Source organism: Mobula birostris, chromosome 9 (genome assembly GCF_030028105.1).
Source record: "Mobula birostris isolate sMobBir1 chromosome 9, sMobBir1.hap1, whole genome shotgun sequence".
Lineage (NCBI taxonomy): Eukaryota > Metazoa > Chordata > Chondrichthyes > Myliobatiformes > Myliobatidae > Mobula > Mobula birostris.
In genome coordinates this window covers 82,166,503-82,181,343 of record NC_092378.1, presented here as the reverse complement: position 1 = coordinate 82,181,343, position 14,841 = coordinate 82,166,503, and the positions used below count along the sequence as shown (strand labels likewise).

General features: G+C 40.9%; 1 protein-coding gene across 4 annotated transcripts in view; it reads right to left on the bottom strand.

Moving 5' to 3' along the window:
- Positions 1-3,262: 3,262 nt before the first annotated feature.
- sqlea (squalene epoxidase a) overlaps positions 3,263-14,841 on the bottom strand; it is a 34,559-nt gene continuing 22,980 nt past the window's right edge. For all 4 annotated transcript variants that reach the window (XM_072268309.1, XM_072268307.1, XM_072268306.1 and 1 more), the window contains exons 8-12: positions 13,211-13,306; positions 10,634-10,776; positions 7,729-7,825; positions 7,108-7,195; positions 3,263-5,609 (exon numbers count right to left, since the gene is read on the bottom strand). In XM_072268309.1, coding sequence (XP_072124410.1) covers positions 5,417-5,609; positions 7,108-7,195; positions 7,729-7,825; positions 10,634-10,776; positions 13,211-13,306 — 617 coding nt within the window. In that variant the 3' untranslated portion in view covers positions 3,263-5,416. The remainder of the gene's footprint in view (positions 5,610-7,107; positions 7,196-7,728; positions 7,826-10,633; positions 10,777-13,210; positions 13,307-14,841) is intronic.

The window sequence follows — 14,841 nt, the reverse complement described above, 5'->3', positions numbered from 1 at the left end:
GGAGGTTGGTGTGTACAAATTGACGGCTGCATTCCAGGCATGACAACCGTGACTGAGTTTCAAAATTACTCTATTGGTTGTAAAGTGCTTTGGGATATACTAACATCACAAGAGACATTAAAGAAAAACAAACCTTTTTATTAATTTGACTATAGCCTAACATGTTTTATTTGTAAACCACTACTCTACAAAGACCAAGCATAGTCTGTGTGGAGCTTACAAACAATAGAAATGATCTGATTTCACAAATGTATTGTATGTGTGCCATATTTGCATAAACATCAAATTAAAGGGTTGAAAGGATCTAGAAAATCTGACGAAATGATGAAGGAGACAAAGAAGGTTCCTGACAATAGTTGTGAGTGAGCAGAACTATGAAAGTTAATGAAGTAAATCAGATTTCTCTTCCCCAGCTTGTATGGCCTTCATTACCTTCTTCAACGTGTAAAGCTTTTGGCTTTTTGTGCCTGGAATTTCATTTGGTCATTTACAAATGTTGTTAAGGGCTTCTGTAATCACAAAATTATTGCTTAGACTCTACCATTTATTCCCACTTTCCTATTAAAAGCAGTGGCATCTGTGCCCCAGCTCCACAGCATTTCTGAATCTAGGTTACTTATACTTAATACTTTATACTTTATTGTCACCAAACAATTGATGCTAGAGTGTACAATCATCACAGCGATATTTGATTCTGCGCTTCGCGTTCCCTGGAGTACAAACCAATAGTAAATATTAAAAATATAAATTATAAATCATAAATAGAAAATAGAAAAGGGAAAGTAAGGTAGTGCAAAAAAAACCCGAGAAGCAGGTCCGGATATTTGGAGGGTGCGGCCCAGATCCGGGTCAGGATCCATTCAGCAGTCTTATCACAGATGGAAAGAAGCTGTTCCCAAATCTGGCCGTACCAGTCTTCAAGCTCCTGAGCCTTCTCCCAGAGAGAAGAGGGATGAAAAGTGTGTTGGCTGGGTGGGTCGTGTCCTTGATTATCCTGGCAGCACTGCTCTGACTTATATAGATGTAAACGTAGAACCTAGAAATCTACAGCACATTACAGGCCCTTTGGCCCACAATGTTGTTTCGACCATGTAACCTACTCCAGAAACTGCTTAAGATTTCCCTAGCACATAGCCCTCTATTTTTCTAAGCTCCATGTACTTTGCAACAAAGCCACCAATTCCATCATCCAAATCAATGGCAGATAACGTGAAAAGAATCGGTCCCATCACCGACCCCTGTGGAACACCACGTCACCAGCAGCCAACCAGAAAAATTCTCTTTATTGCCACTCTCTACCTGCTGTCAATCAGCCACTGCTTTATCTAGGCTAGTATCTTCCCTGCTTGTTAAGCAGCCTCATGTGTGGCACCTTGTCAAAGGCCTTCTGAAAATCCAGGTACACAACATCAACTGATTCTCCTTCGTCTATCCTGCTTATTGCTTCTTCAAAGAATTCCAACAGATTTGTCAGGCAAGATGTTCCCTTGAGGATACCATGCTGACTACAGCTTATTTTATCATATGCCTCCAAGTACCCTGACACCCTATCCTGAACAATCGACCACAAAATCTTCCCATCCACTGAGGTCAGACTAACTGGACTATAGTTTCCTTTCCCTTCTTGAAGAGAAAAGTGACATTTGCAATTTTCCAGTCTTCCAGAAGCACACCAGAATCTAGTGATTCTTGAAAGATCATTACTATTGCCTTCATGATCCCTTCAGCAACCTCTTTCAGAACTTTGGAGTATACACTATCTGATCCAGGTGACTTATCTACCTTTAGACCTTTCAGTTTCTTAAGAACCTTCTTTCTAGTTATGGTAACTTCAAACACTCCATGACCCCTGACACCTGGAATTGCCCTCACACTGCTAGTGTCTTCCACAATGAAGACTGACACAAAATACTTAATTCGGTTCATCTGCTATTTCCTTGTCCCCCATTATCACCTCTCCAGCATAGTTTTCCAATGGTCCGATATCCACAAGACATAGGAGCAGAATTAGGCTATCTGATCCATTGAGTCTGCTCCGCCATTCAATTGTGGCTGATCCTTTTTTTTTAAATAAAACTCCTCAACCTCGGTTCCTGGCCTTCTCCCCATAACCTTTGATGCCATGCCCAATCAGGATATCCACTCTCTCCTCTCTTTTACACTTTATTTATCTGAAGAAACTTTTGGTATCCTCTTTATTATTACTGGCTAGCTTACTTTTGTATTCCATCTTTACTTTTTTTTTTGAATGACTTTAAGTTGCCTTCTCTTGGTTTTTAAAAACTTCCCATTCCACTAACTTCCCACTAATTTTTGCTCTATTATATGCCCTCCCTTTGGCTTTTATGTTGGCATTGACTTCTCTTGTTAGCCATGGCTGTGTCACCTTTCCTTTAGAATACTTCTTCCTCTTTGGGATGTTTATTTCCTGTGCCTTCTGAATTGCTTCCAGAAATTCCAGTCATTGCTTCTCTGCCGTCATCCCTGCCAGTGTTCTTTTCCGATCAATTCCGGCCAAATCCACTCTCATGCATCTGTAATTCCTTTTACTCCACTTTTACTGATACATCTGACTTTAGCTTCTGCTTCTCAAATTTCAGGGTGAATTTGATCATATTATGATCACTTGTCTCCAAGGGTTCTTTTACCTTAAGCTCACTAATCAATTCTGGTTCATTGCACAAAACCCAATCCAGAATAATTGATCCTCTAGTGGGCTCAACCACAAGCAGCTCTAAAAAGCCATCTCTTTGGCCCTCTAGAAACTTCCCCTCCTGGAATCCAGCACCAACCTGATTTTCCCAATCTACCTGGATACTGAAGTCCCCCATGACTATTTTAACATTGCCCATTTGGTATGTATTTTCTATCTCACATGGTAATTTGTAGGCCACATCCTTACTACTATTTGGGGGTCTGTAAACAACTCCCATCAAGGTCTTTTTACCCTTACAGTTCCTTTGCTCTATCAAAAATGATACAACAGCTTCTTACCCTATGTCACCTTTTTCTAATGACGATGTCATTTTTTAAAGCAACAGAGCTGCCCTTCTGCCTGTCCTATAATCTGCTTTCAGCCATAATTCAGTGATGCCTACATACCTGCCAATCTGCAACTGTACTGTAAGTTCATCTACCTTTAATTAGCATTTTGTGCATTGTCAGGTGAACATCTTTATAAGGAAAGAAATCATAACTCATGATGAGCACACCTGCAAGGAGATAACACCGGGGAAAAAAAAATCCTATTTCCAAAACAGTCTTCAACAAATTATAAAGATTTTATTCAAAACTTGTCCAATTTTGGAATTACTGACAGAATAACTAAACATATCAAAGAAATGTAGGCTGTGAAAAATTACTGCTATGTTCACAATTATATACACTTTTAATACAGCACATAAATTTCAGATTGAGAGTATGATTAGAGGGTTGCAAAGTTGTCCATTTGACACATGTCAGCCTCTTTTTAAAGAAGGATTTAAAGAAATAGAAAAGAAAATTGAGTATATGATCATATGCACAAGAATGAAGCATTTAGTCATCCAAGGAAATCAGTTGACTAGAAAATATTTGATAGAGTGGCACAGCCCATAGAACTGCTGCTTCACAGAATTCAAGACCCTGCTTCAATCCTGACTTCAGGTGTTGCCCGTGCAGATACCCTGGTCTCCTACATCCCAAGAACTAACTGGCAGGCTAATTGGCCACTGTAAATTTTCCCTAGTGTAAGCTAGGGAGAGTCAATAGGAATGAAGGGAGAATTTAAAAGAAAAAAACATGGGATTAATATAGGATTGGTATAAATGTCTGATTGATGGTTGCTGGTGAAGTGCATATTTCCATGCTCTAACTCCCTATGATGATGAACCCTCTGTACCCAAGTGGCATCTAGTGGTACCAAACATTACTGCAATCTCCATTCAAAATAAAGTATGCAAATTTAAGGAAAATACAGGGCCAATTGCAGAGGGAGTAGGGAAAATCAATAACTAAAGAATTTTGATAACTACAGATTTTTATTTTCTAACCCCTCCTCACACATTACCCTTCCCCATAATTGCTAGCTTCTGACAGTTCTTTATCTAATGATGTTCCTTGCTACCGACAGCAGACACAAACCTGGTTTCATTTGTCTTCAAAACGGACAGGAGAGCCATTAAATGATTAAATAATGCGTTATGTTTCATAAACTTGCCATTGAACCCCACCCATAATACTCAAATATAATTTGAATAAGTAATTAGCTGTCAAAATGGTTTCACAGGAACAGAATCATTAAAATCCCAATTTTAGTACTTCCAAATATTACCCAAATGTAATCAGATAAAGCAAACACCCTTGAACTTGACATTTCTTCTTACGAAGTATATTTATACAGTACTGTGCAAAAGTCTAAGGCACATAGGGTGCCCAAGACTATTCCACAGTACTATAGTAACTTTATGTATTGCGCTGTATTGCTGTCACAACATTAAAAAAAAACAAGTTTCTTGACATAATGTGAGTAATGATAAACCCAATTCTGATGTAGGTCTCTATTACGGACTGAGAGTGGGGGCGGTGGAGGGAGAGAGGTCAGGGAGAGGGGGATCATTGTTGGGGAAAGGGGAATGGAGAGAAGAGGAAGCTGGAAGCACCTGAGAGACATGCTGTAATGATCAATAAACCAATTGTTTGGAATCAAATTACCTTCCCCAGTGTCTCAGGACAGGGTGTGTCTGCAACCTCGCCCCTAGCACTCCTCTGCCACCAGTCCCACACACCTCCCGCAGTGCTCCACCCTCACCATTCCCAACATTCTTTACTTATGCCAGATTTACAAACTCGTTCTCTGCTCCATGTTGACAAATACAGTACTGTGGAAAAGTCCTAGGCATTCTAGCTGTATACATGTGCCCAAGATTTTTGCACCAGTACTGTATGGCTTGATTTCCAATAAGGTACAAGGTGCCTGCAGTTCTGAGGCAGAAGGCAACAACAAATGATTAAGATAAAACACACAATGCAAGTTGGAGATGACTTTACTGTGGAAATCAATTGACTGGATTTTTTTTAAAAAAGGAGTAATTCATTGAGGATAAACACGTTTTGAATAACAAAAGAACGGAGCGCTTCATCAATAACAGAGAGACTTCTGAAAGCCCGTGCCATCAGCCATAATCAGCGCTATATAAAAAGTGCACTGAAGGTCAAGTCGTTTTATGGATGGTCTGCAATTGGGCATTAAGTGGATTACAATTACACGCTTGCATCACAAGTTCACAAGGTAGAAGGTGAACAGCCATGTTTCACAAATGGTCTTAGAGAATCTTTCGACAACATTATGAATCCATTATTTAGACTGTAGCAAGGGTAAATATTAAAATTTCCAAGGCTCTACATGACCTTTTTTTTTATCATTTCCAACTGTGATTCAATAAATGAGATACTTCATTTCAGAATAAATAAGGGGAAAGATAACCAAGCAGGCACGATAAACAATAAGAGCACCCTTCAACAGGGCTCGTGGTTTCAGGTACCAAGGTTCTGCCTTGAATGAGAAATAGATAGCATAGAATGCAACTGCGAAGAAATGTCCAATCAGAGTCATTGGTTCAGGAGAAAGCCTAAGGAAAAAAGTCAACAGTCAGACACATGCAGGAAATTTAAAAGGCAAATATCCTCTCCAGCATGACACTAAGTCAATACTAATCTATTATTGACCTGCACTTCCTCAGTAACTGCTAACATTAGATTCTATAATTTATTACTGCTTTCTCCTTTATATTACAATGACATATTCAATCTGTCTGGATGACACACAAAGAAAATCAATTACCAAATTGCAGAATTATATCCATAGTTTTACACCACTGAATCACATTTCCTCTCACAAAACTTCATCCCAGGAGGCTGGAAATTATATGACTGTTCCTTCACCATTGCTAGATCAGATCCCTGCAACCCCAATCCATTGTGGGTTTACCCCCTTGTACCTCAAGGACTGCATTGGTCAACTAGGAATAGCAATTAAATTAAGGTTCAACCCAAATTCCTGGAATGAAAACTATCAAATGCAGATTAAAGATTGGCTTTATTTGTCACATGTACATCAACTCAAATCAGCAAGTATTGTGCTGACAACACACATCAAAGTTGCTGGTGAACGCAGCAGGCCAGGCAGCATCTCTAGGAAGAGGTACAGTTGACGTTTCGGGCCAAGACCCTTCGTCAGGACTAACTGAAAGAAGCGCTAGTAAGAGATTTGAAAGTGGGAGGGGGAGGGCGAGATCGGAAATGATAGGAGAAGATAGGAGGGGGGAGGGATGGAGCCAAGAGCTGGACAGTTGATTGGCAAAAGGGATATGAGAGGATCATGGGACAGGAGGCCTAGGGAGAAAGAAAAGGAGGAGGGGGATGGAAGCCCAGAGGATGGGCAAGTGGTATAGTGAGAGCAACAGAGGAAGAAAAAGGAGAGAGAGAGAGAAAAAGAAAGTGTATATAAATAAATAAATAAATAACGGATGGGATACGAGGGGGAGTATTGTGCTGAGCAGCCTGAAAGTGTCTCCACATTTCCAGCACCAACATAGCATGCCAACAACTCACTCACCTTAACCATACAGAACATGGGAGAAAACGAGAGAACCCAGAGAAAACTCAGATTCACAGGAAGAAATACAGACTCCTTACAGACACTAGTGGGAATTGAACTCTGATCTTACAGGTTGGTGCTGTTAATAGCATTACACTAACTGCCATGACTATGCCACCCCAGTAGTCACATCTAGTGACTACTATGTTTGAGTTAAAGCTGTGATTTTCAGCAAGGTATTCATCTGGCTTTCTGGTAGTTGGAAATCCAAACACAGGGATGCAGGGATGACTGGATGGTAGATCTTTGGGAGATTTAGGCATTTTGAAGAAAATTCTAACTTGACTGGAATCTTCCTCTTCACCCAGAGGCAGCTTTCATCAGTTTGAATAACAGTGACCCACACCACTTCCCTACAACTCTGCTGCCACTAACACTGCCTTTCACAGCCACAATTCAGAGGAAACAATCTTTGAAAATACCCCCAAACACCCACCCACCAGAAATGGATGTGTTATATTAGAACTTACACAGATAGCAGACCCACTGGACCTGTGACACACTGCCCTCCCAATTTGAAGTAATGAAAACAAGCCTTCCGCAGCTGATGTAATGAATCTGAAATAAAATAAAGAAATATTTGCATAAATTTCATAAAGATATTGGTAAGGTGTAGCACAGAAAAGAACAGTACAGTGGAGACGCTTCAGCCCATAATGTTGTGCTGACCTTTTAACCTACTCCAGATCCAGGGGGTCACAGTTTATTTAAAAGGGAACTGCTCAAGACAGACAAGGCAATTATTTTTCCCCAAAGGCTCAGGAGTCTTTGGGAACCTTATTCTCTGGCTGTTCGAGATGATTTACTGTGGCATAGAAGAGGCTAGTCACCCTAATGGAACAATCCCATCAGCTCTGCAACCTCTCTCTCATTGACTCATTAAATCCCCTTTGACTTTTCTGCCTCTTCCCAACACTGAAAGGTAAACGTGCAGTTGCCAAATTCACCTACCAGAATATCTTTGGGAAGTGGGAGAAAACCAGGGCACAGGGAGAGCAGGAAAACTACACACATCTAACACCTGTAGTCAGGATCAAACCTAAGTTCTAAAGGCTGCGGAAGAGAATCTCGAATTGCTAAGTCACTCTTACCATCAGTAGCAGCAAAAAGTTCATACAGAGCTTGGGCCAGAATGTTCACCACAAAGGAGTGGGATTTTTTCCTTGCCCAGTGGAACTTCTTCTTGGCCTAGAAGAGTAAAATAAAACAGATAGTATAAATTGTCTTTCCCAAAACATGCACTCATTGCAATCGATATCTAAACACTGCTCACCAATTGTACATTTGAACATGCAAGTCACACTGGTCAAACTCTGTGCTCAAATTCTTCAGTTTTAACAGACAGCAGTTGACAAAAGCATCTCAAAGTCCTTTCTAGCAATTGTTTTTGTTTCTCTTATAAAACCTTGTCTTGTTGATAAATATTAACCATGCAGGATTTATACTTTCATTCATTTGGGTTAAGAATGAAAGATGCAGCTTTCAAAATGCTCTGATTGTCTCCTGGCCAACCTTATTTGATGTGGGATGTGCAAGTCAATGAACTGATCACAAAAGTAAAAAGTTCAGATGAAGGCAAGGCACAAAACTAAAGGGGCTCACCATTACAAGTAAAAGGGAAAAGATTTAGTTTGCAGTTATTGATACTAATTTCAATTGAGTTAAAAACAGAACATGACAGCACAATACAGATCGTTCATCCCACGATGTTGTGCTGAACTTCTAACCTTTCCAAAGTCAATCTTAACCCTTCTCTCCTACATAGTCCTCCTTTTTTTCTTTCATCCCTATACCTATCCAAGAGTCCCTACCACCACCCCTGGCAGAACATTCCATGCATTTGCCACTCAGGTTAAAAAAAGACCTCTGACATCCCCGTTACACTTTCTTCCAATCACCTTAAAATTATGCCTCCTCCTATTAGCTATTCCTACTCTTGGACAAAGGTGCAGGCTGTCTACATCTTATGCCTCTTATACACCTCTATCAAGTCACCCCTCATCCATTTTTGCTCCAAAGACCTAGCTCACTCAACCTTCATAAGACATACTCTCTAATCTAGGAAGCATTCTGGAAAATCTACTCTGCACCCCCTTTAAAGCTTTCACATCCTTTTATAATGAGGAAAGCAGAACTGTCTAGTCTAATTCATTTGCTCTTGAAAGAGACCAAAAGAAGAATCCTGTGTGAAGAATCTTGGAGAGACTACACCGGGGCAGTGTGTGCAGTTTTGGACTCTTTACTTATGAAAGGAATTTATTTGCCAGAGTGCAGCAAAAAAAAACTAGGAGGAGCTTAGAGGATGATGGCACCTAACAGCAAATCCTTTGCTTGCATCTTCAGAAACAGCTCTATTTCTATCTTTGATATCTCTATTTTTCCCCTTTCAAAGGTTCTTTTGAAGACTCTGACCTGGAGTTACACACTGGCTTTAGTTCTTTGCGGAAATGGGACCTGATCTCGGGGCCTCACGACAGGCCGCTTTTTGATAGCCTGGAAGACTAATGTGGATTTTCGTGGCTCTGGGGGTGGGCGGATTCGAGGCAGGTGCTGCCGCCTGATGCGTCGTGGGAGACGGAAGATCATAAGCAGTAAGCTGGCTGTTAGCTGTGTGCCCAGAGACCCGAGTTTTTTGGGCACAGAGCTCGGAAAAAGTGATGCAACAGACTTTTAATACTATAGATCAACGAGTTGCTTTGTTAGATCTCCCCTCTCACCTGTGAAATGGGGACACCTCTTTTTCCCTTATTAGGGAGAGAGAGCAAGCCTGTGGTATGTCGAACTACTGGGTGAACGAGTAGTCTTTGGGGTACTGCAAGTCTGTCTTTATTGATGCCTTGCTGCATGCTTGAGTGCTCGGTGGGGGAGTGGGAGCCGTTGCTTTGCTGCTGCGTGGGAGTGGAGAGTTGGGAGGGCTTTGGGGTTTAACATGTAACTGTCATTCATTCTTTGGGGCACTCCTCTGTTCTCATGGATGTCTGCAAAGGAAAAGAATCTCAGTATGTATATTGTATACATTTCTCTGACATGAAACCTATTGAGGCTGATTCCTGAGATGACAAGAGTGTAGTAGGAGGACAAGGCTAGACTTTAACCAAGTGGAAGGAATCTCCTTGAAATGTATTAAAGTCTTACACAGAACTGAACAGAATGGACATGGTAAAGTTGACGCAGGGGTAGGTAGGATTAGACTAAGGGGTATGGGATCAGGATAGATCTATGGCTATATCACTCAGGGAGTGGCTATCCCTTGTAGTCTCTACCACAGAAGACTATGAAGATAAATATGCCAAATATACAGTATACAAGAAGGAAGTAAATAGAAGTCTAGATACAAAAGGCATCAGGTGGAATGGGAAGAGTGCAGGAACACTATGCCAGAGGATCAGCCATGAATAGGTCAAAGGCCAAGAGGCTGACCACTACCTCCATTTTCCATGGCTTTTCTGATTAGAGGAAAACAGCAATTTCGTCTAACACTGAGGTGGGAAAAGACAAATTACTAAAGTCCACAGTAAGTTCCCCGTCAAGTTCCCTTAAATATTTCCCCTTTCATCCTTCATCTATGACCTCTGATTTTAGCCTCACCCAAACTCAGTGGAAAAAGCCTGCAATTTATACCCATCATAAATTTTAAATACCTCTATCAAATTTCTCCTCATTCTCCTATACTCTTGGGTAAAAAGTCAATCTATTCAACCTTTCCCTACAACTCCAGTTTTCGAGTCATGCCAACATTCTTGGGGCCAATATAGCAGGTCCATAACTTACTAACCCTAACCTGTATATCTCTGCAACGTGGGAAGAAACCGGAACACCCGGAGGAAACCCACACAGTCACGGGGAGAATATACAAATTCCTTAAAGACAGTGGCAGGAATTGAACCCTGATCTTACAGCCAGAGCTGTAAAGGTTAGGCAAAAATAAATCTCCTACCAGAGTCATAATGAACTGAAAAATCCATGTATCACAAATTGCTGAGTTAAACATCTCACCTGCAGCATTGCATCGTTATCATGGAGGTCAGGAATGCTCTGCAGCAGACAATACCATATCCTCACATCATTGAGTACAACACTCATCCCACCTCCTGTCAGGGGGTGACGCATATTGTACGCATCTCCCAAAAGCAGCACACCTGGATAAAGACATAACTCTTCAACAGAACGAATAAAGGAGTAAACTCTTTTCTAAACAGAGAAAATTCAGAAATCTGAAGCGCAAAGGGATTTGGAAGCCCTCATCCAGCATTCCCCAAAGGTTAACTTGCAGGTTGAGTGAGTGATAAGGAAGGCGAATGTAATGTTAACATTCATTTCAAGAAGACTAGGACTAGAATATTTATTTATTTAATTGAAATGCAGCATGGAATAGGCCCTTCCAGCCGAAACCGCACAGCAGACCCCGATTTTAACCACAGCTTAATCATGGGACAATTTACAATGATCAATTAACCTAACAACTGGTATGTCTTTGGACTATGGGAGGAAACTGGAGCACCTGGAGGAAACACAGGTGGTCACGGGTAGAACGTACAAACTCCTTATGGACAGTGGTAGGAAAGGAAGCCAGGTTGTGCTACCACTACGCTACAGTGCCTCCCCAATATAAAAGCAAGGATTTAAGGGTCAGACCACACTTGGAGAATTGTGAGCAGTTTTGGGCCCCCAATCTAAGAAAAGATGTGCTGGCATTAGAGAGGGTATGGAGGAGGTTCACGAGTATGATTCTGGGAATGAAAGGGTTAACTTATGAGAAGTGTTTGATGACTCTGGGCCTGTACTCAATGGGATTAAGAAGAATGAGGGAGGATCTTATTGAAACCTATTGAATACTGAAAGGCCTAGATACAGTGGCCACGGAGAGGATGTTCCCTATAGTGGGAGAGTCTAGGACCAGACGGCACAGCCTCAGAACACAAGGGTGTCCCTTTAGAACCTACATGATGAAGGGTCTCGGCCTGAAACATCGACTGTTTATTCATTTCCACCGATGCTGCCTAACCTGCTAAGCTCCTTAAGGATTTTATGTGTTGCTATGTCTTAATATAGATGTCACTAATATAGATATTATATATAACCATATAACAATTACAGCACGGAAACAGGCCACCTCGGCCCTTCTAGTCCATGCCGAACTCTTACCCTATCCTATTCCCACCGACCTGCACTCAGCCCATAACCCTCCTTGTGTTGGCGCATGGCCAAGTGGTTAAGGCATTCGTCTAGTGATTTGAAGGTCGCTAGTTCGAACCTTGGCTGAAGCAGCGCGTGTGTCCTTGAGCAAGGCACTTAACCACACATTGCTCTGCTATGACACTGGTGCCAAGCTGTATGGGTCCTAATGCCCTTCCCTAGGACAACATTGGTGGCATGGAGAGGGGAGACTTGCAGCATGGGCAACTGCTGGTCTTCCATACAACCTTGCCCAGGCCTGCGCCCTGGAAACTTTCCAAGGCACAAATCCATGGTCTCATGAGACTAATGGATGCCTCTCCTCCAGAAACTGGACTAGGGACATTAAAGAACGGTCGCTTTCATTGGTCAAAAAGAGGTTTGGATTCAGTGAACATTATTTAGCATGTATCCTGAGTAAATTTAGCAATGTTTTTCCAAGAAACCAAGGCAAATTTTACAGCACGTGTTAGCAACTCATAAGATCTGCTCGGAGACTCACTCTGCCCAACTAGAAATGAAAATGGACGGTCTAAGTAGGACACAATCATCATGCAATAGTGATCCCTCCCATACTTCACTAAAAATTGTTCCCCCCCCCCACACAGAACAAATTCAGAGTGACCTTAAATGACTTGACAAACTTTACAACTAAATAATTTGTAGTAGTAATATTTTGATATTTGTATAAATGGCTGAATAGCATTATTGCATTTGTAATCATATTTAGTTCCATCTTATACAAAACAAGGACTTCATATCATGCTAAATATTACATTGAAATTGTATCTTGTCATTTGAGATAGATTAGCTTTATTTATTACATGTACATCAAAACAGAGAAATGCTTTGTTTATATCAACAGCAGTCTGAGGAATGTGTTGGGGCAGTCTGCAAGTGTCATCACACTTCCAGTGTCAACAGAGCATGCCCACAACTCATTAACTTAAATCTGTAAGACTTTGGAACACCAGATGAAATCTGAGCACCTGGATAAAATCCAGGTCAAAGAGAAACATACATACTCCTTACAAACAGTGGTGGGAATCGAACCCTGAACGGTGATTGCTGGTGCTCCAAAGCATTGTGCTAACTGATATGCTACCATGCTGCCCTCAAGCATGAGTTCTTGGCAGTTTCTTTTATTGAACAACACGTTGAAAAGCAGAGATGGCGAGTGAGAAGTAAAATATTTACCATGATCTGTTTAAAAACACACTTCTATTTTGCATATAAAGCAGCTTAAAACTAAATAATTCCCAACCAATTTACACGTACATGATCCAGAATGAGCATAGACAGGGAAAGCCAATGGGTGCGACTGGACACCTAATTTTCCTTCTGTTTAAATGAAGGAAAGCAAAACCCTGTGAATTCTTTGCTTATTTATAACTGTACCTGGCTTGTTTACTGGTGATGGAGGGAGAAAGCTTGCAGGCATGGTCCGTAGGCGATCATTCTGAACTGCATGTAGGAATGGTTCTTTTATATGCTCTGTTAAAGAGAAATCAGGATCCAGTTTAGTGCTTAAAAACAATTTCAGCAGCATAGATTAAATTCCACTCTCAATGCAATTGTGTGACGATGAACACAACCTCACTACTTTGCTTTCTATTTGCACTATTTACTTAATTTAAATTTTATATACAGTCCAATCTGGTTAATTGGGTGGCAGATGATTTGGGACAATTCTTAAAGAAGAAAAACTAATCGAGAAAATAGCCAGAATCCCTTCATTTATTTGAGACTATGCCACATAATTGGGGTAGGAGATTGTTGCTGAGCAGTTTCTAACTAGCACCAGATGCATGCACTTTTGTGGCCATTAGACACAACACTTTTGAGCAAATACTTTTTAAATAGTGTCAGTTGTGTGCACTTGTGTTTAAAAAGCAGTGATTTTTGTCACTGATAGTTGGCTAGAAAGAAGCAGTAAGACACTTCAGAACAGTTTTGCTCACTGCAGTTTCAAGCATTGAGGCTCAGAGATGCCAGAAACAGACGGGAATGAAAGTGATACAATTTCACTACTTCAAGTTAGGAACTAACAATTTAGACCACAAGATATAGCAGCAGAATTAGGCTATTTGTCCCATCAAGTCTGCTCTGCGATTTCATCATGTTTGATCCATTTCTCTCTCAGTCCCAATCTCCTGTTTCTCCTTGTAATCCTTCATGCCCTGACTAATCAAGAATCTATCGACCTCTTCCTTAAATATACCCAATGATTTGGCCTCCACGGCTCTCTTTGGCAAGGAATTCCATAGATTCACCACTCTCTGGCTAAAGAAATTCCTCCTCATCTCCATTCTAAATGGATGTCTCTATTTGAGGCTGTATCCTCTAGTCTTAGACTCTCCCACCATAGGAAACATCCTCTCCACATCCACTCTATTGAGGCTTTCAATACTCAATAGGTTATAATGAAATCCCCCCCCCCCCATTCTTTGGAATTCCAGTGACTACAGGCACAGAGCCATCAAACACTCCTCATATGATAAGTCATTCAATCCCAGAGTCATTTTCATGAACCTCCTTTGAATCCTCTCCAATGCCAACACACCCCTTCTCAGATAAGGCCTCAAAACTGTTCACAATACTCCAAGTGAGGCCTCACCAGTGCTTTATAAATATACATTCATCTTTCATCTTTTGCTTCTTTATGATATTTTAATTGCCTTCTGTTTGTTTTTAAAAGCCACCAATCCTGTAATTTCCCACTAACTTTTGCTCAATGATATGCCCTCTCCTTTCCTTTTATGCTGACTTTTGACTTCCCTTGTCACCCACAGTTGCCTCATTCTCCCTTTAGAATACTTTTTAGTCTTTAGGATGTATCTATCCTGCACTTTGAGTTGATCCCAAAAATTCAGCTGTTGTGGTTCCATCATCATCCTTGCTAGTGTTCTCTTCCAATAAAGTTTGGTTAGCTCCTCTCTCATGCCTTTATTCCACCATAATACTGATACATCTGACTTTAGCTCTTATTTCTCAAATTGCAGGGTGAATTTGATCATATTATGATTCCC